This window comes from Physeter macrocephalus, chromosome 6, assembly GCF_002837175.3.
Source record: "Physeter macrocephalus isolate SW-GA chromosome 6, ASM283717v5, whole genome shotgun sequence".
In the NCBI taxonomy this organism is placed as follows: Eukaryota; Metazoa; Chordata; class Mammalia; order Artiodactyla; family Physeteridae; genus Physeter; species Physeter macrocephalus.
The window spans coordinates 1,920,446-1,942,758 of record NC_041219.1 but is presented as its reverse complement, the minus strand read 5'-3'; the positions used below and the strand labels follow the sequence as shown (position 1 = coordinate 1,942,758).

General features: G+C 37.1%; 1 protein-coding gene across 2 annotated transcripts in view; it reads right to left on the bottom strand.

Annotated features, from left to right (window-relative positions):
- Nucleotides 1–22,313, bottom strand: part of MSRB3 (methionine sulfoxide reductase B3) — a 163,655-nt gene that overhangs the window by 7,554 nt on the left and 133,788 nt on the right. For both annotated transcript variants that reach the window (XM_055085182.1, XM_055085181.1), the window contains exon 6: nucleotides 5,108–5,205. In XM_055085182.1, the coding sequence (XP_054941157.1) occupies nucleotides 5,108–5,205 (98 nt within the window). The remainder of the gene's footprint in view (nucleotides 1–5,107; nucleotides 5,206–22,313) is intronic.

The window sequence follows — 22,313 nt, the reverse complement described above, 5'->3', positions numbered from 1 at the left end:
TACAAAAAGTTAAGTGATTTATTGGTCTCCCATTTGCTGCAGATGTAGAATTTTGATCTAAAGAAGGAAAAATTCCCCAAGTATTTCTGGGAGAGACTTACTTTGCTGAACTACAGCTTAAAGCATGCAAATCTTACCTCTTTGCACTGAATTTAAATTCCTGACAGTGTTGCCTAACAGGCTGGGGTGGGAGGATTAGGAAGAAGCCATCAAGCAATTACTCATAGTAGTCAGTGAAAGTGGAATAGAAGCAATATATTTTATCGCTAACTAAAAATGTGAATTAAACGAAATTAAGAAAAATTCTTTATAACTGAAAATTGTTAGGAAATTGCTACAGCCAGGGGGAAGATACATACGCCCACCAAAGTGGGCAAATTTAAGATAAACGTCCTCTTTGGAGGAGACAACTGGAATATAATTCCTCAACTCAGTAGGTAGAACAGTAAAAGAAAACAAATATAGTTGCAACAAAAATCAGAATGTAGCAGGGTAACCAATCTCCTCCACAAGCAGGAATCCTGAGGAAGACAGTGAAGAATCTCTACTACCCTTGCTTGTTTTCTGTGCTGTTAACGTAAAGATCAGGCACTGAGCTAGGCTTCTTACACAGCAATTCTTTTAGAAGGACCTGACTGCAATATTTCTCTGAAAAGTGATTACAGTACTAAATAAATCTTAACTTTCTCAATAAAAATTTTACTACAGTATTACTACCTAAGAAGTCACTGGAGAGAACAAACGTACGGATACCAAGGGGGAAAAAGGGTGGGGGGATGGGATGAATTGGGAGATTGGGATTGACATATACACACTATTGATACTATATATAAAATAGATAACTAATGAGAACCTACTGTATAGCACAGGGAACTCTACTCAGTGCTCTGTGGTGACCTAAATGGGAAGGAAATCCAAAAAAGAGGGGATAGATGTATACACATAGCTGATTCACTTTGCCGCACAGTAAACTAACACAACATTGTAAAGCAACTATACTCCAATAAAAAATTTTTTTAAAAAAAGGGTTTCCCTGGTGGCACAGTGGTTAAGAATCTGCCTGCCAACGCAGAGGTCACAGGTTCAAGTCCTGGTCCGGGACAATCCCACATGTCGCGGAGCAACTAAGCCCGCAAGCCACAACTACTGAGCCTGCGCTCTAGAGCTCATGAGCCACAACTACTGAGCCCATGTGCCACAACTACTGAAGCCTGCACGCCTAAGAGCCCATGCTCCACAACAAGAGAAGCCACTGCAATGAGAAGCCCGCGCACCGCAATGAAGAGTAGCCCCCATTCCCGCAACTAGAGAAAGCCCATGTGCAGCAACAAAGACCCAACTCAGCCAAAGATAAATAAATAAAATTAAAAAAAAAAAAAAGAAGAAGAAGTCACTGGACACATGGAAAAACTACAGTGTAGTATAATGAGGTGGTAGGTGCGGCTCCCAATGTGTTTACAGTTCTTACCCAGATTCACTGCATGGTGTGATCCATATCACAATGAAGAAGAAGGGGCAGGGGAGAAGGAGAAGGGAGGATGGGGGAGGGGAGAAGGAGAAGGAGAAGGAGAAGAATCCTAAGTACTAAAGCAAGAATTAGAGACCCATACACCAAAAAAAAAAATCACCATATTGCCAGGCAAGCAGGTTGAGTCTACTGGTTCCATCCACAGAAGTTCAGTTTATTTGTGTAAGTTGGCAGTAAAAGGGTCTACGTGTTTAGATGCTCCATCTTTACCATAAGGAAAGAAGCATTCCACATACCATGTCCGACTGAGAATGTCTCTAAGATACTGAAAACATCTAATAGATTCTTTATAACACAAACCCCTTTCATGCAATGCAGTCCAGAGAAAGGACAAACCATGTGAATTCAAAATACAACAAGAATTTTAGAAAGAGGAGAAGCAAACCAGACAATTTTGCCATACCATGTCACCATCCAAAAGTTTAAAAGAAAAAAAAAAAAAAGATGGGAGAAGGTGCAAGTAGGAGAAGAGACTACCTAAACTGAAAGAAGGTAAAAGAAGATAAACTGATAATGAAAAATAGTGTTAAGGGTGAGAAACTAGGAAGTAAGATACAAGTGGTTACTCTAGTATGGAAACCATTAAACCAGTTTTTTTCCCTCGAGTCAAGATAAAAGGATGAATGAGAAAATGGACAAGAGAAAACTAAAGAAAAATGTAATACAAGAGGAAAATAAATGTCTGTGTCAAACACAAATTAGAAGACAAAGAAACTGAAAGGAAAGACACCAGCACACTTTAGCTTAGTGAACTCTTAGTGCACTGTGGGGCAGACATGCCCACTCTGTCCACACAGGAAAGAGTCCAGCAAACATATTCTTTGGGGCTGGAACCCAATTATTTTCTACGTGGTACTTACTTCTCAAAGCATGCATGTTTACACATGCGTTAATGGAACAAATTTCCCTCTCTCTTCTCTTTAAATTTAAGAAAGAAATGGAACAAATATCCCTCCCTCTTCTCTTTAAATTTAAGACTTTTATTTAAGAAAGGGTCACTTTCTAATGTGAGAAATAAAGGTGGTGGAAAAAGAAGCTGAAATGGAGTAGGTCAGTCAGCGTTAGTTCTTCACCCAACTGTTAGGAAAGGACCAAAGAAGAGTAACAGTCACCTAGGCCTTTAACCAAAGGGCTAAGAGCTATGCTTGGGTTAGCTTGGTATCTGTTATGAGTGTTGCCTAATTTGGGCACAGTCTGTGGGTTTCATTCCTCTGGTCACTGTAGGACATCTTCCTAATGGCCTTGTCTTGACTCCTACTGGTGTTACCTCAGTGGCTGGCACAGAGAAAGGAGGAAGTATATTCTAACTGTGAATTATAAGAATTAGTCACGAAGACATCAGAGTAGGGCCTGAAGGAAAGGTATTATCTTATGCCCCACCTTTTCTGTCCCTTTTTTATTTGATTTTCATAGAACTCAATGTTTGAAAGTGGGTTCTGAGTGAAAAGGAAAGTAGCAGTCATATAACAGCCTTTAAGGCAGCTTAAAAAAAGAAAGAAAAAAACAACCATTAGCCTTAAGAGAGGTTTACTAAGTACTATGAACCTAAGTTACAAATTACTGTGTACCATCCAACCTCACTTTTTTGTCAAGTATTTTAGATTCCTGGGTAGATATTCACAATTTGCTTCTGTGGCAGTTATAACAAAAATAATAAAAATTCAATTGAATCCAAAACTGAATTGAATTTAACTGCTGAGGGATCAGAGGATTTGGGTTTTTTTTTTTTCTTATTTCAATATGACTCTTTGTGGTACATGTATCTATCTATCTATCTACCTATCTATCTATCTATCTACCTACCTACCTACCTCCCCTCTATCTACTTATTTATCCAGCTGAGCACCATAAAGAGCTCTGGAGCTAACTGCCCAAATTCAAGTCTCAGTTCAATCTATGAATATCTACACAAGTGTAATTACACTCCTTGTGCCTCCGTTTTCTCAAGTGTAAAATGAGAGAGAATAACATTATCTAGTCATAAGGTTATTATGAACATTTACCAGGGGAGTTTTTAAGAATGTTGATGTTCAGGCCTCACCCAAACCAATTAAATTCGAATCTCTGGGGGTGAGTCCCAGGATCAAAAAGTACCACTATCGGTTGGGAGTCCGCCTGCCGATGCAAGGGACACGGGTTCGTGCCCCAGTCCGGGAAGATCCCACATGCCGCGGAGCGGCTGGGCCCATGAGCCATGGCCACTGAGCCTGTGCTCCGCAACGGAAGAGGCCACAACAGTGAGAGGCCCGCGTACCGCAAAAAAAAAAAAAAAAAAAAAAAAAAGTACCACTATCTTGCTCAGACTCAGATCTGAGAAACAAGAGTGAACTGAAAATGTGACTTGGATAAAATATAAAGTCTGCTTTTCAAGGGAGAGAGTGGTCCTCATACTTAGAAGACAGTTAACTTGCCAGCCTTATTTTAAAAAAATAAAACAGGAATTCATCAGGTGGTTAGGTTCAAACCAATCTCCCTCCCTACTTGGTAGTAAATATGCTACCTACTCCCTAAAACTCATGTGCCTGATGAAGGGGGTTAACGATCAGGTGGAAGAAGGCTGAGGGAGGCCCACGTGGCAATCCCCTTGCTATCACGGCTGCCTGATTGTGCCCCCTCTACCTCTGATATGTACTGTATAAGAGACAGCCCCCAACAAAACACTCTGTAGTATCAATGAGTTCCAGTGCCACAATACTCAGACTTTATATTTCACTTACTTATTTAAAGCAAATTAGAGTAGGACTACCTACTCTAGAATAAAATGTGCAGTTGCCCTAGTTCTAGAGAACTAGAAGAGACTATCTAATGTGCAGTTGCTCTAGAACTAGAAGGTTCTGGCTATGTCTCTGGGCTTGAGCACAAAACCCCACAAAGTTCAAATTTCTTGATTGGGATGACAGATTAAGTATATTTTTGCCTTCTCCTCAACACACGTTCACTTTCCCCCTTAGATCCAGCACTAATTCAGTCAGAGCAGGGTGGAAAGAACTAACTAGAACATCCTTGGAAATGAGGAGAGGCCTATTCCTAGGAGAAGCAGAGAAGGAATTGCCTTATCACACATTCGCTCTCTGCCCTCACACAGCCCACCACTGAACCTCCTCTCCCTTCTGCCGTTCTCCAACCTCCCTCCTCACATCCACCCAAGGAGAGCTGTTTCTGGAGTCTTCGTTGACCATGTTGGGGTCATTAGCATTAGAGGTATTATAACTGAACAATGAGTGCACAGAACTGCAGGGAGAGGGGGATTATGTAAATAGATTATGTGAGGCCATGTGATGAAGTCTTCACATACCCTAAGAATGGCCCATTCCCCACCGTATTAAGTCAATTGAAGATGATTTTTCCTACCAATGATTTTGTTTAATAGTGTTGAAGCCAATGACTGACATTTAATTGGACTTGCTAAACTCCTCAAGACTAGATGTCATTAGGACTTGATAGAGACTTCATTGTGTTTGTCCCTTTTGTGATGGGTCACTTGGCCTTAGTTGCTATATTTAGTACAGCCAGGAGTCTTGAAAGTGCTTGCAGTGCAGAGTGAGCAGCATTTCGGATTTCCAGGTGGGATTAACTGACCTGAGAGCAGCTGGTTTCCACCCTGTGCATCCCATAGGAAAAGTCATCTGTGAATGTGACTGCATCAGAACTGATCACATCATGGAATGAAGGCCAACCTGGGACAGAGCAAGCAAAAGAACCAAAACAGAGGAGAGAGAGAGACACATCCTTGGGTTAGAATGCAATTTTAAAAGAAATACTAAGCATAGAATGGAAATCTTTAGTATATGAATCATGCTTAACTTTTTCAACCTGAAAAAAAAAAAAGGTCGAAGACTCAAGATTAATATATTTTGCAAGAATGCAACTATTTTTTTAAGAATAACCTTTTCCTCACATTCAGATTACAGTTGCATTGGGATTTTATGTTTCATGAGACTCTCTTAGACCTTCCAGTAGTTTTTTTAGCGCATCCCTGAACTTATAAGGCTCTCTATCACCATTTCCTCTTCTCTCTCTTATCTTCAGAGTCACTGGGCACAGTCCTGAAGCACTGTGAGTTTAACAGTGTGATATTTTCCAAAACACAATCCAACTGGTCTGGCTGTTAACTTTTCAACTCTTCCATGCTTCTTTAGGAACCATGTTTTTTTAGTACTCAGTTTGGATGGTTAAAATATATATTTTTTAATTCTGTTTTTTCCATCTTAATCTAATTTCTCAGGATAGGGTTTATCTGGAAAGCATAGGTTCTATCTATTGATGGGCAAGAGGCTTGCTTACTTCATAGGAGAGTCACAGAGCAGTGTTCTTCAGGCATCTCTGGGTAGCGCCTTCTCTCAAATAGCATCTTGTTCCAATTTTCATTTAGTCTAGTGATTTTTAAAATATGCACATGGCTTTAAGAAACTCAGTGGTAAGTAGACCATAAGATTGTACACATGTTTATGGGTGTACAGTCAGGTTTTATGTTCAGTACTTATGGGCATGTTTTTACATGTTTCCAGAAAATATGTCTGGAGTTACTGAGTTGAAGCCTGTATCCTCAAAATGATGAAAGAGGTTCAATGTTGCTGAATTGCTTGTGCAATTTTTTCCTTTTTCAGAAGCCAAATTTTTCCTATAGAAAGGAGGAAGCCCTTTAAAAACTGAGTGCCTTGTGTTAATACACCTTTTGAAAGAAAACAGAATGCAAATTTCAGCAATATGATTTCCAGTTTGAAACAAAACAAATTAGCTCAGGCCAAGTTTTTATACTAAACTCCCCCAAACTCCCCTTCCCCCCCTTATGCAACAACATTGCTTTGGTAGTGCTAGATTTAACACCCAGAGTTTAACCACTTTCCAATTCTTTGATTTGACTTCGAGATTGCTACAAATCACCAGGAAAACCTTAACTCTGTCGATATAAGATAATATTCCACAAAACTTAATTATGCTAAGAAACATCAGTATCCTTAAGAAAACTTGTTTCTCCCCATTTTCTAAATTCCAAAGAGAATCTGAATATATTCTGGCCTATAGTATTTGGTTTTTAATGATTACTTGATACATTTAGGTGCTCTTCTTTGTTCAATGACAGAAGTACCCATTGATAAAGAGAAATTTAGTAGTGATGCTTCAAGACATTGAAAAATAATTTATCTATGAAAAGAAAGAGAACATTCTGTTTCTGTTTTTGTTTTTTAAACCTCCCATGTCTTAACTGATTTGATTACAGTTTATAGCAACTAATATTATGATGGGACATATTTGATTCAGTAGTAAACAGGTAAAGAGTTAGGAGTTTTTGTTTTTATTTTAAATTTACCATAAAGCTCCCTCCCTCCCTCCCTCCACCACATCCACATTTTCCTATTTCTAGAATTTAAAATAGGTACGGAGAAATATATATGTATTTCCCATGCTACCTCTGCATCTTAGGAATACTTATCTTGTTCTATTCATCACACTAGATTTGTGATTTGTTTTCATGCTTTCTCCCTGCTTAGCTGGTGAGCATTTTGAAGGCACTGACCTGAGTATACTCACAGCCTACCATGGTGTACAGCACAAAGACACAGCTGAAATGTTTATTAAACGGATTTTCAACTAACCTTAAATAAGAAAGTGGGATGAATAATTACAGTACACCACAGAGTCCCACAGAAGAAGCAAAGAATATAATCATACTCCTTCTTTACAAGACCAGATTAAGGAATATCAATGCTAATTTCTCACTGGACTTTCTGTTTTGGCTCATTTACTATAATTAAGCCTCTCTATGTAGGTGAAATAACCTTATTACTTATTTGAGGTAGTAAAAACACATGACGATCATCTAGGTCACTCACTTTACCGGGTTTTGGGGGAGAGGGATGGGGGAGCGGAAGGACAAATTACTTGCCAATGTTACTCAGGCAGGAAGTGGCAGAGCCAAAAATAGAATCTGAGTATTCTGACTTAGTCTAGGGCTCTCTTCTTATGTTCCATTTTTTTTCTCAGTGAAAGACTGAGGGGTCAATCATTTGAACACTCTGGCAGGAAGGAAGCTGAAGGTTTTAAGAAATATGTTTACTGCCAGTCTGGATTAGTTGATAGATACACTGTTGCACTTAAGAGCTTCCAGGTGGAAGCCGATAATGAATGTACCCTACAATACCTATTCTCTCACTTCTAAAGACCAAACTTTTCAAAGGAAAGTCCAAGAGTAATGATATAAATCATGTAATGTAGCTTGGGATATAGATAAGTTTTTTATTCATTTATCTAAAACAGCCAGGAAGACTTAGAAGCACACCCTTAGGCAATAATATTGAGAAAACTGTCAATTCTATTTGGGGTTTCTTAATTCTAATTCTTTCCTAATAATTGTGAATCACTGCCTACTACAGATTTTGGGGAGGGAAAGGAACTACTTTCAGATGAACTATGAAACCATACAGCTATACATTTTGCCTCCATGAATTAAATATTTATAGAATTTTCCAGAAGACCACATTCAAGAGTTGAGCAGGGTGATGTGGAGTGACATGGAGTAACGGTTCTCAAAAGATTTCAATGTTTCTGAGAAAACTGTTGACACTTGAATAGTTTACTTGTTGTTTACCATGGTGCTATTTAAACACTGGAAGAGACACTAAACATCCCAAAATTCATAGTGTCCCTTTGCACTGTAGAAGGAATACAGTTTTCAAGATGGAATATTGGATATGTCACCCACATCTTAATTGGTGGAGACTGACAAGGAGAGCCATGTTGAAGTCTATAACCTCCTGTATGGAGCACATTTCAAAAGAGAATGACGGTCAACTTTATCAATAAGGCTAACAAAGGAGAATGTTGAGTTCTTTTGCTACATCTCTCAGAAAAAGAGAAGCTCTATAGAAAGAGAATCCATCGGAAAGGTAAGTCCTATTGACAATCAAACTAAGGACCTTTACCCAAGAGTAAATTGTCTTATGACGGAGAAGCCACAGTGATGACAGACTTTGAGAGCGGAATTCCCTCATCATGTGAAGGTATTTAAAGGAGGAACTCTTCACTGCTGTAAAAATCCTCAAAGGAAATCCTGCCCCCACTCTTAATAATAAGGAAAGTGCTTCAAAGGGTGATAGGCAAAGACTTGAAGCAATCTGGGTCTTGTTGAGAAAATTATCTTGAGCAAAGTCGGGGGGGAATGTGTTTTTGTCAGTTTTGACATTAAAGAAAGATCATCCATCCTCCTTTCTCTAGGATTTCCCTTTTGGTCTTCTCATCTAACAAAACAGTATTTGTTTTGGATGTATTCCATACAATTTTTAAAAGAAAAGTCATGTGAAAACCTGTATAAACAGTGTTGACTCATCCTACTCCCAGTACATCCCTTTGCTTCTATTTGAAGAGGTTGGATATGGGCTGATTATCATTTTATTTCCAAGAACATAAACTGTACCTTTTAGATATTAGTCTAGTATTATCAAGAATATCTTATATTCTATGTTTTTGTTATTTCACATGCAGAACTATAACAACACAAACTAGAGAAGATGACACAACATACAAGAAAGCAAGTAAATTACTATCTAATTAAAACATTTAATTCTAATATTAGCAGAGTTCTCTAGAAAATGTTATCTTTCTCAATGCTTTTTTGTCTCCTTTTTCCAAAAACTTCCCTCAACTCTGGAGGGTGGCTGTTAAAGAGTATTTCTGATTTTAAGAGTTTAGTTTAAGAGCAAAGAATATTTCTGATTTTAAGAGCTTAGTTTAAGAGCTTAGCTTAGTTTAAAAACAAATAAAATATTACCTTTTTTTCATGAGAACTTGAAATCTGAATCTAATACTTCTTAATACTATTACGATCCCCTTGGCACCACTGGACAATATTCTGTTTAGGGACCTTGGCTACAACTACTACATAAACATAGTGATATATAATTTATCTATATTAATACTAAGTTTCTCTTTTTACTATTAATTTAAAGGCACACAATTAAAAAACCATTTTCACAGGTTAATACATCTTGTCTCTGCTTTAAATTTTAAACTCATTTTTTCACCTTATAAAGATGGAAGGAGTAGATGAGTTATTGTGTAGATAGATTGTAATACTGGCTTGTTATATATAGTTTTCTTTGCCACATTTCCTTGACTTTCAGGTAAGCAATGTATGAGTTTATCTGTTTATTGTGCACACCTGATTTTGATAAGAGTTTTGTATTTTTAGCTCTTAGGTTGGGATTAGTCACCGCATATATATATATATGCAGAAATATGATCTAAACTAAACTTTTAACAACTCTTAAATTTGAAAAAAATATAATTGTGTGAGATTTTATTTACTCAGACCAGTTTTTGCATACATTGTATTAAACCACCAAATGTATTTGAATGTTTGACGATGGAGAAATAGGCTTCCAGTATCATCTGGAAGTGTTATAATGATTATAACTCTTACTGAGCTCATGAACCTAAAATTAGAGAATCTTAAGAATCCTAGGAGTTGGAAGGGAATGTAGAAATTATCTGGCCTGATGTAAAGTCCCCCTTCAACATCTCTGGCACAAAATCATCTGTGATCTGCTTGAATATGTCCAAACAGAAGTAAACTCACTAATTCACAAGAAGGCGATTCCATTTTTGAAGAGTTCAAATTGTTAGAAATCTGTCTCCCTCTAATTTTTGCCCTTTGGACTTACCCTCTAAAAATGATATGGAATAAATTTAGAGTACCTTTCAAAAAATATCTTATATTCAATAAACAGGTTCTCCTCCTAAGAATTCTCATCTATAAATAGCAAATAACTATAGGTACTACACCTAATGCTGACAAGTTGGAATATGACAGTTCTGCTTCAATTTTATCCAACCATCAGGCCAAATTAATCTGCAGACATAACTTGGTATATGTGGTATATGCTGGTATAATGTGAAGCAAATCTGAACATAAGAGTAAGAGATTAATAGTAGATCCTTGGTGCTTGCTACCACCTACACTAGAATGGATTTTTTTAGATTGCAGTAGAAGGAATTATTCCTTCTCACTCATAATGTAGCTTAATAAAGCTGCTCTGAGTCTACCTGAATCCAGAATTTTATAGTGACACAGCTCTCCAAAAGTAGCGTTGTGTTCATAAATTTAACATGTTCCACTCCAACTGCCTCTTGAGAAAAACTTTCTCAGCTCTCTACACCAGGCTTTTCCTCCTTCCTAGCAAAAATCTTCAAAACAAGTTGTTAAAACTAACAACAGATTATAAACAAGTTGAAGCCAATTCCATCTGTACCACGTCTAGAAAAAGTGGCCCTCATTCCCTTACTCTGACTTTAACAAGGACTGCTATACAGCATCCCCTTCCCCTACACCCTCCTTCAATCCCCAGATAAAAATACCCCCAGTAAATTGGCTACATGACCCATCAGTAAAACAGAGCAGAAACTACGCATGACCAAGAATTCAGTTAATTGAAATGTAATTACAAATATTTTGTTGTCTTCAAATGCAAAATAAGTTTTGAGCACAACAAATGCCACTTGGGCTCGAGTGATGGTTTAATAATGATGATATATGTTTGAACATGGTTTTGGTGAGACAAGCTGGAGACTTACAGATCTATAATTTTGTGTGGATAGCAATTCTCACAGCTCTATAATTCTAGGACCATACTTCAAAATTTGTAGCTTTTAGTTTCTCTGAAGCCAGAATATGTTAACCTCACTGACCGATATTTACTTTATTAGCTATCTCAAGCCAAATAATAAAACTCTCTGTGAAGACCCCCTGCTAACAGAATTGTTTGAAGCTTAGAGCTCTGATTCTTGCCCAGTTATTCACTTCAGTTGACACTTCAAGTATAACTTTTATCTCATTTTTAAAAGGATGATTCTCTATTCCCTCTCAAAGACCCAAAAGTTTAAGTAATAACCAAATACATGCATGTAGTAGAAAATCAAAGAGTGCAGGATGACTGAGTGAAATGTTCCCTTTCAATTCTCCCCACCTTGTAGACAACCATGTTTAATAGTTTGCCATTTATTTCTAAAAAAATATGCATATGCTGCTATCTCTTGATTCCTTCATTTAAATCTGTGCTGTCCAATACAGTAGCTACCAGCCACATGTCACAATTTAAATTTAAATTAATTAAAATTAAATAAAATTTAAATTTCAGTGTCTTAGTCACACTCACCACAGTCCAAGTTCTTAACAGTTACATGTAGTTAATAGGGACGATATTGGACAACACAGATAACAGATGTAGACTATTTCCACCATTGTTTTCCCCAGATATAAAACATTTCCACCATTGGATAGTGCCGTTTATAAACTATAAATTGATTCTTTCTTGTGAATGATGAAGATTTAGCATTCATACTTACACTGTCTCCCCTCCCCCTTGCCCTTTCCAATTTTTGATTAGTAATATTCTTTTAAAACCTTGTTTGGTAACATCTGCCTCTTGAACTAGAATGTAAGTTCAATAAGAGCAGGGAGTTTGTTTTGTTCATCACTGTATTGCCAATCATTGCCAAAACAGTGCCTTTGACATAAGAGATGTTGTAAAGAACTGTCTAATGATTGAACGAATGCATGACTATCCTATAGCTTAATATCAGGGCACTAAGGAGAGTCAAACGATATTAAGCTATAGGATAGCTACTCTTTCCCACCATTCCAATGCCTAATCTTAATTAAGTCTTCTATGCTTTTCTAGACATTGATTCTGGGAGTTGAAAACTAGCAAACAGCCTTTATATTATTATGGCTATATATATGTTGTTTACTGCAGAGCTAAAGAGTGCTGGGATTATATCTCCTTCTCCAACGGTCCAATTATCAGAATCTCAGGCTGCCTAAAATCAAACATTTTCCTTTACGACAAAAAAAAAAAAAACCATTGGTTTTGTCAAACATTCTCCCTATGCTTCATTCAGCTTTAATAAGCAGTACCTCAAATAAAAATGATACTTAAGGGTTTCCCTGGTGGTGCAGTGGTTGAGAGTCTGCCTGCCGATGGAGGGGACACGGGTTCGTGCCCCGGTCCAGGAGGATCCCATGTGCCGCCGAGCGGCTGGGCCCGTGAGCCATGGCCGCTGAGCCTGCGCATCCGGAGCCTGTGCTCTGCAACGGGAGAGGCCACAGCAGTGAGAGGCCCGCGTACCGCAAAAAAAAAAAAAAAAAAAAGATACTTAAGGCAAGGAGTTTAGAATATATATAGAAATTAGCATAAACCTATAGACCCTAAAAATCCATGAAGATAATAAATGCTAATAAAATTTAAGCACAATGTACCATTCAAGCATTGATTTTATTTTGGTTACTAGTTACCTTGCTTTTCTATCTTGTTGTCAAGTAACCCAGTAGCTCTAAATGGCAGTGGCACTGTTGCCAGGGATATTTTGAATGGCATGATGATGGGGGAATCACCTGAAGGCTTTTAAGCAGACTAGTAACATGATCAGATTTGTGTTTTAGGAAGATGGCTCTGGAAGCAGGCTGGAGGGTGAGGGATAAGAGGGCGGATGAAAGCAGGTCTATCAGATGAAGCCTATGTACAGGAACAGAAGTTTCGAAGCTGTAAATGAAGACGATTGCAATGGGATTGGGGAGCAGGGGAAAGACTATAGAGAGATTAAGAGAGCATAATTCAGATTGTGGTGACTGTGGTACCTGTGGGGGAGCAAAGGGGAAGGGCAGGGTGAGACTATGACTAGGTGTCCAGCTTGTATGACCAGCTGGATCATGCTCGTCATACGTGTTTTCAGGGAAAATAACAAAATCAGTCTAGTGTGGAACTATCTAGGAGGCAGAGAGATATGTGGGCTCAGAAGTGAGACCCTGGCTAAAGATACAGATGTGAAAGTCAGCGCAACACAGAAGACAGTAAGGTTATGGATGAGGATCGGTAGAAGGCAGTGGAGAATCAGACGGGTATTTAAAAGGTGAGCTGAAGAATGAGTCGGCAAAGGAAAATAGAAGAGGGCGTTCCAAGAAATAGGAAGAGGACAAGGGAACCAGGCAAAGGAAAATAGAAGAGGGCATTCCAAGAAATAGGAAGAGGACAAGGGAACCAGGACAGGGTCAGATAATAGAGAGAAAACTATTTAAGGTTGGCAGGCAGACAGCAGTGACATAATCTACAGAAAGAACAAGTCAAGTAAAAATCTGAGAAGAGATAGCTGAATTCAACAATTAGGAGGTCTGAGGAACTTTAGGAAGAGCCTTTTCAATGTGATGATGACAGAAGCGGAACTCTGTTGGGTTGAAGAGCATATGTGAAGTGGAGAGAGTGAACAAAGACTTGTTCTTTACAAAGCCTGGCAGGGAAGGAAGGTAAGCCAGGTTGATGGCTAGCGGAGAGCATAATGATGTTTATGTTAAAATATTTGGGTTCTGGGAGGTCCCTCCTACTGATCCCACCTTTCTGTTTTCTAAAGTGTTTAAAATGTTACACTATTACTTTTCTAATGGAGTTTTTGCAATAAAATGAGTGATATGAAAAATACTTAGACATGCTAAAAAATCTTAAGCATTACTCAAATGCTTCTTAGCTTACCGTATAGAAGCTATATTTGAAGAAAGACCAGAAGACTAAAATAAGATTCCATCCCTAGAATCTTTTTTATCTTTAGTTTACTTTTAAGTTGTTTGTTGTTGTTTTGTTCCTAATATCTTTTGGTCTACCAAACAGAGAGTGATGAGTTTAAGTTTTGAATGACCATGGCAATCAGTCCTGCTTTTTGGCACAAAGTAGGTGCTCACTAAACATGGATGAATAAATGAATCCAGAGCTTTAATTCTAGGTCAGGTTCTACTGTCAAACATGTTCACAGCACCCAGTACTTTTTCTTCAAAGCATGTATCATGGTTTGTGATTATTTATTTATGCGGGTAGTTTTTGATTAATGTCTGCTTCTTTTACTAAGTTCCGTGTGACCATGATTGCTTTCTTTACTATTATATCCTCAACACCTAGCTCATGGAAATATTTGTTGAATGAATTAATAAAGAAAATATCATAACATAATTCATTATTTAATGACAAAATTGGACTGAATTAAAAGATTATCACTTAGTTTGGACCTGCCTATCACTAGGCTGATCAAAAAAAAAAAAAGTAGATGAAGAATTTCTACTATTTTGCTTTAGGCAATTTTTAACAAATATCAAATTTAATATAATATTATTTTCCTGCCTATCAAAAATAGCACATTTATTCAAACTGATTCTTAATAATTTCACATGTAGAAGCCACATAGCCTTGTCACCCATAAGGATTTCAGGCATTTGCATTTGTGAAAGGACAACATGACTAAAAACTGTCAAGAACACTGAGGTGTCCTTTGGGCAGTGTGAACATCTGGTATCTATTCTCTTTGGAGATTAATAATGTAGCTGCACTGCAGCAGGCTTTACTAATTCCTTTGAGCCCTGTACAGCATTTTTAAATGGTTCCAAACACACAAGATATCTAATTGGTGTGGATTTCATCCACAGTTTTCTTACAGTCTCAAAATATCTCATAAACTCCTAAGCAGGAATTGACAGAGGAAAGCTTCCCTATTTCCCTTTGTGGAGGCAGCTGTTAATTTTTTTCAGGTTCAATAAAATTACTGAACTCAAACTGCTTCAACCAAAAAACCGGGGAGAGGGACTTTATTTTCCCTGGCCTGAACACTGTCTCTTGCTACTTTAAATCACAGTTAATATTTTAAAAAATATATCTTACACATAAGTCAGTTGTAGACCTTTAGCATCAAAGGATCTGAGCAATATCACATGTAGCAGCCTGACCTTTAGCCATAATTTCTAAGTGCCATTAAAAAGTGTCTCTCAAACTGGTTTTAAACTTAGTGTTGACCTAGTAACCTTGATCCAAAAACATTCAACTTTAGATAATTATTTTATTTTGCTTCCAAAAGCTCTTCAGTCCAGTGAGGCATCCATTAGGAAGCCTCACAAAGAGTTTAGAGTTTGCTTAGAATTTATTAGCTACATCGAACAGGAAGATGGTGATTTGGGTTGCTTGCTGAGTGAAGATTATTTACTGTGCTTAACTGACCTTAAGAATTCCAGGAGGGATACAGAATGGGGAAATTCAAAGAAATACAGATTTTATTCTCAGTGACATGCAATCCAGACTAAAAGTGACATAATGTTCCATTCAGCTGCAGTCCTGAATTGGGTCTATTCACTACATAGCATCTTTTGGGACTGTCAAACTATCACTCACAGTCTTTAGTTGGGCACCTATCAAAAATTTCAGAATCTTTCCTCTCAAATATATATGTGCCTGATAAAAATGGAAGATTATTTCTAAGAGGGAGTTAAGTCTTGAAATTCTTTTTTTTCTAAATTTTCTCCTGATATTTTTCTCTAACTAAACTCTCTCTAAACTTCTGAATAGGCTTTAGATCTTTATTCTATTATAAACTTTTAGTAACCACAATATGAAATAAAATATTTCCTTGTTTTCATAAATCTATGATCCTTTACTGCATCACCTTTTTATGACATGTCAAAACTTAGTTCACCTACTACAATGTAAATTTCTGACAACCCATCTTGGAAAAGTATTTTGAAACAGATTGCTCAAAAAAGCTATTAAGCACAAATAATCTAGAACAAAATGATTACTTAGAGTTGTTTACATGACAAAAGATTTTTTTCCTTTGTAGCAGACACATGGCAAAATTGAAGCAATTTATCAAACACTGTACATTCCCTAATATATTAAAATTTTAAAATAAATGACATCAGAAAGACATGAAGCAAACTACATCAAATCAAGGCATACTCTGATAACTATTCATTCTTTTAAAAATCCTTTAAGGAACCGGCTTGCAGGACAGAAATAGAGACACAGATGTAGAGAACAAACATATGGACACCAAGGGGGGAAAGCGGCAGGGGATGGGGGTGGTGGTGGTGTGATGAATTGGGAGATTGGGATTGATATATATACACTAATATGTAAAAAACAGATAACTAATAAGAACCTGCAGTATAAAAAATAAAATACAATTCAAAAATTCAAAAAAAAAATCCTTTAAGGAAATATTTTGCCAATACCCATTACTTAGCTCTTCCTTTTCATATATTTAATTATGTTCCAATATGCTATAACTGACTGTTTATAATGTTTTTGGGGTTGGTTTGTTTCTTGTCTGTATTCCGCCAACTAAAATGTAAGCTCCCTGTGGGTGGAGATAACTGTTTTGTTCCCAGTGCATTCAAAGCTCCTAGAAGGATGCCTGGCATGCTCTGAATGAACCTTCTATAAACATTCTTGTTACTCTGGAAATCTAGAATTTAAAAATATTGCTTTGGTTTTAAAATACAGTTACAAAAATCTGTAGTATAGATTTAGTTATAGAATCTCTAGGTCACTTACTAATGTTTATTGAAGATTTTGGCACCTGGCTGACAGTTTTCTCCCCATTCCAAACTGCTACCTACATTCTAGGGACCTCTATGAAGGTAACCCACCTAACATCCCTCATATCAACAGCACTTTGAGTACCTCAGAAAGCTGAAACTAATACAGTCCATGGAGCCAAGGTCCTGTATCAAGCAAGAGCTATGGGTACAAGTGGCCTTGCAACTCGAAAGCTTCAGTGGCTTTGATTCTGACCACTGACAGGCTTAATGTATTAAAAAGTTCGATGTCATCACATGAAGAAAGCTGAACTTCAGATCAATGAATTCGACTGAAGAGGATATGGTACTGCACACATATTTTAATTTGGCACTGGACCATCATGACCAAAAAACAAATGAGTAAAATTCCATAAAGATCCAAGCACATCCATAGTATATATTGCATGAGCTATAGCGTGATGTATCATTCTGCCAGTTGTGCAGTAATATTTAAGTCCTACCTCACTAAACCAGTTGTAAATGATGCAAGGTACAGGTGCAAGAGTTGGCTACTTAGTATGGAGCAGGCATTACATAAATATTTGTTGAATAAGTGAACCAAATTGAAGATGAAGAAAGTATTAACAAAAATTGTGAAAACGATATCACAATAAATCAATGTATATATTTCAGACATTTTTGACAAAGATCACCTCTCAAGCATTTATTATTTCTTATGTCACTATACCAGAGTACCTACATAATTTCTTTGATTTTTTGCCCATTTGGGTAACATAAAATATTTTAGAAGGTGTAGTAAGCATCCATACACATAAAGCACTCGACCATGTACTATTAAAGTCTAAACCATGTATTATTAAATAATCGCCAAAATCATGGTCTTAAAGGCTAGGTAAAAATAAATTTGAACTACACTTCCCATATTAGAAAACTCCCTTGGGAAATTTCGCCAAGGTCTGGTGCTATACAAAAGATTTTAAAAAACCATCTACTTTGACTTGAGGTGTAAATCAAGAGCCAGTATAATAGCTCTCTGATAATTAATAGTTTTTATTTTTGTGCATTTTTATTTGTAATGGCTCTCAACACAAATAATTTTTACCTCTCAATCTCAACTCTGCTCAGTTCCAGGTATTGCTCTGGGTTTCTGGCCTCCAAGATATCTTAATGTTATTACTCTTTTAATGCCTTGTTGCTTAGCTCCTATTACTTTTTAAATATATCATACACATATTTATTAACCATATACAAATGCATAAATGTGAATATACCCTACATACTCTGAGTGCAAACTTTTTTCCCTATTTTCTTGGCCCCTTTCCTCATCCTACAAGGAAACCTACATTAACAATCTAATAAGGGTTCTTCTACATTTTTGTCCATGTTCTTATAGCCTTACAAAATCATAAGTATCTACATACACATAAACATAAATGTTCTAACAGCTGCATAATATTCCACTTTGCAACCACCTGCCAAATGACAAGAATGACTTTGTTTCCAATTGTTTTTCCTCTGTGAAATATACCGCAATAACAACCTTGCACATATGCTACTACATCTGGTAGGCTTTTTCTTCTAATGGGATAGATTCTTAGGGATAAGACTGCTAGGTCAAAGGGTAAATGTATTTTTGTGTTTAGAAGGTAGTTCTAGATGGCTTTCCATAATAAAGACAGTTGAATACTCTTTTCTCCAAAACCTCCATCAGCAACAGGTGTTGCAGCTTTTAAAAATTTCCAATAAATTACTGCCAGTAGCTCATTTAAGCAAAATTTGTATTTCACTGACTCTCTGCAAGATAGACAGCTCTTAATGTTTGTTGGCTATCTGCTTTTCTGGGACTTGTATCTTCATATTTTTTGCCCTTTTTTTCTATAGGGTTATTTGTTGCTGTTGTTTTTCTTCACAACTGGTAACAGTTCTTTGTATATTGCAGATATTAATTCAGGCCTTTGCATTGTAATTATTCTTCCATATCTGTTGCTTCTGTATTGACTTTGTTTATGATTTTGACAGTCAAATATGTCTAATCCTTTCTGTTGCACTTTCTGGGATCCTGGCCTTGGTTAACAAGAGCTCCCTGCCTCTAGACTATACACATGGCAACCTATATTTCCTGTAGGATTATTTTTTTGTTTTGCATTTAGATCTTAATCAGTTTGTAATTTCTTTCAGAATATAGGATAATATTTCAATTTTATTTTCTTCCAAATAGAAGAGCAACTGGGCCATCAACAATTTTTAAATTGTCCATTCTTGACTAAGTTGACATACCATGTTTAACTGATATCTATTTATAGATTCTCAAGTCTGTTCCACTGATGTACTTGTCTATTTATATGCAAATATAATTTTATTATGGTGGCTTTAGAGCATGTTCTTATATCAGAAAAGGCAAGTATCACTTAAGGTTTTCTTTTTCATAAACATTACTGCTTGGGCTTTTTTTTTCCTTAAACAAACAGGTTCATTATAGATTATAAACTAATCTTATTTTTTGTCTTTCAAAAAATTGAACTTTGAATTTGTTTATTTTTTCTGTAATTGTTTAATGTTTTCTACTGCATTAATTTCATCTTTTATCTTTGTTCTGTCTTCCTAGGATTTTTATTGTTCTTTTTATAAAATTCCTTTATTTTTCATCTTTTTTTTCTTTAATAATGAAGGCATTCAAGGTTATAAATTTTCCCCTAAGTATAATTTTCATGGTATCACATAGAGTTAGATATTTATTTCTAATTTCATTGGATTATCTTAAACATATGGTCATAAAAGTCACTGCTTTCTAAAATTTATTAATATTTTCTTTACGGTCAAGTAAATGATCTATTTTTTAAATGTTCCATGAAAATACAAAATTATATTTTTTATCTGAGGGATTTTTAAAATTTAAAAGATACTTTACATATCTACTAAATCGTTTATTGATTGCATTATTTGGTTAATCTATCTCCTTACTTAGTTTTGACTACTCACATGTCTCAATCTGAAAGAGACATAGTGAAGTTATCCACTATAACTCTGTATTTTTAAATTGTTTTCTTTCATTTCTAAGATTCTTGTTTATATTTAGCTATGTTATTTTATACCTACAGGTTTATGATTGCCCTATACTCTTTTATTATCACATAATTTGCCTCTTTAACCTTTTGTGATTTTTAGTTTAAATTCTTACTTTGATAGTAATATGGTCATCTCTACTTTCCTTTTTGTTTACTTTGATCTAGTATCTTCTTGACAATCTTTTTATGGTCAAGCTTTTCTTTTTTTGGCCGCCCCATGCGGCTTGAAGGATCTTAGTTCCCAGGCCAGGGACTGAACCCAAGCCCAGCAACGAAAGCGCCAAGTCCTAACCACTGGACCGCCAGGGAATTCTCTGTCAAGCTTTCTTTACACTTTGTTTTTCTAAACAGCAAGTAGCTAGATTTTAACTCAGTCTCTGATAATCTCTGTCTTTTAATGGAGGGAATTCAGTCCATGCATATTTGATTTAACAAGTAACATAACTATCTAGTTTCATCTTTTTTTGCATTTACTATTTATTTTTTGTTGTGTTTTCCCCGTTTCTGCTGTTTAGATCAAATTCCTATTTAGCCATTTTTTCCCCTTATTAAGTCACTCTCTCTTTCTCTGTGTTCACAAACAGAATTATCTACTATAAACAATATACCATATACAAGATACAATTTCCTCCACAAAGACCCATTATTTTCCTTATCAAGATGCTATAGCCTCCCTTTCCTGCTTCCCCTTCCTCCCACTCACGTGACATAAAGCCTTTAGAAAACTTTCGCTTTCCTTCTCTCCGCCTTCCTTCCCCTTCTAAACAGGTTATCCTACCATCTTCTAGGTTCCAGGGTTGAAAAATCTAAGGCTAATCTGACACTTCTGTTGTAAATTTGGAAGCTTATAAAATTTTCTCTTTATCCCTGAAGCATCAGGCAAGGCTTTTGGTGCCTATGCTTTCTCATTAGTCCTACATGCAATTTGGTAAGCCTGTTTAATCTGCAGGTGATGGAGTACAGGATGTGCTACCTCAAAATGTGGCACCTTGGTGTATTGAATATTTTAAGCTGAAGGAATTTGAGAATTGGTATGACCTTCTCCTGAAGCAGGTCATAATGTTGCAGGGAAAAGTGGGGTGCAAGAGGATGGTAACATCCCAGGCCTCAGGCAAGTCCCTGGGACAGGCTGACAAGTGTGGGTTCTTGGCTTCGTGCAGGAAAGAATTCAAGAGTGAGCCACAGTAAAGTGACAGCAGGTTTATTTGGAGAGATATACATTCCATAGACAGAATGAGGTCTGTCTCAGAATGTGAAAGTGGCTTTGGGAGAAACGCACTCCACAGACAGAGTGTGGGCCATCTCAGAAGGTGAAAGACCCCGAAATATGGGATGGTTGGTTTTTATGGGCTGGGTAATTTCATAGGCTAATGAGTGGGAGGATTATTCCAACTATTTTGGAGAAGGGGTGAAGATTTCCAGGAATTGGGTCACCACCCACTTTTTGGCCTTTTATGGTTGGCCTCGGAACTGTCATGGTGCCTGCGGGTGTGTCATTTAGATGCTGATGTATTACAATGAGAGTATAAGAGGCTCAAGGTCTACTGGAAGTCAACTTGTCCACCATCTTGGACGTAGTTGGTTCTAACCAGTTTACGTTGTGTCCTCAAAGGCTATGTCATTCTTTTAAAGGTTGTGCACTGCCCCCTTCCTGTCTGAATAAAACCTTCACGTGAGAAGTGCCCACCCTAAACCTAGAAAAAAAGGAATATCCTTATCTCCAAGACTCGGAAAAGAATGAAAGGAATCAAAATGAACAGGCCTTGCTGTTTCCCCCAATTTACTACACTGGACTCATATCCTTTTTTTGTCCTATCACATTTTTCCAAGACTCTCCACTCTTCATCAAACCTAGCGTGAAAACATTCAAGTTGAACTGCTTTTCTGGGTCTCTGTCTCCTTATGAATGATGCGGAGCAGGGCCCTGTGGGGCTCCTGGGCACGGAGGCCTTTTTGTTCCCCCATTTCTGTAGGCAAGACTGCAGCCTCCATGACCTTCCCTGAGTTTCACAGGGCTGATTCAAACAGTTGCTAATCAAGGGAGGAGCAGCCATGAAACCACCTGAGGCAAGATTAAAGGGACCAGAGAAGCTCATCAAGATTGGGAGACCCAGACCACCTGAGAACCTGCACACACCCTAATCTTGTCAGCAACACCCTTTTGAAACGGTGCAGAAGAAAGAAGAATGCAAGACTGTTGCTGCCTTGATCCTTATCTCATTCCTCTGACCACTACCCCTGACTATATAACCTCTCCCTATTCCCCAGTGCAGGGGGGAGGGGGGCAGTTCTTGAGGCACCAGCCTACTGTGTTCCCTCTTTGCCTGGCAAAGAAATAAAGCCACTCTTTCTTTTTCCTCCATAACTCTGTCTCCAT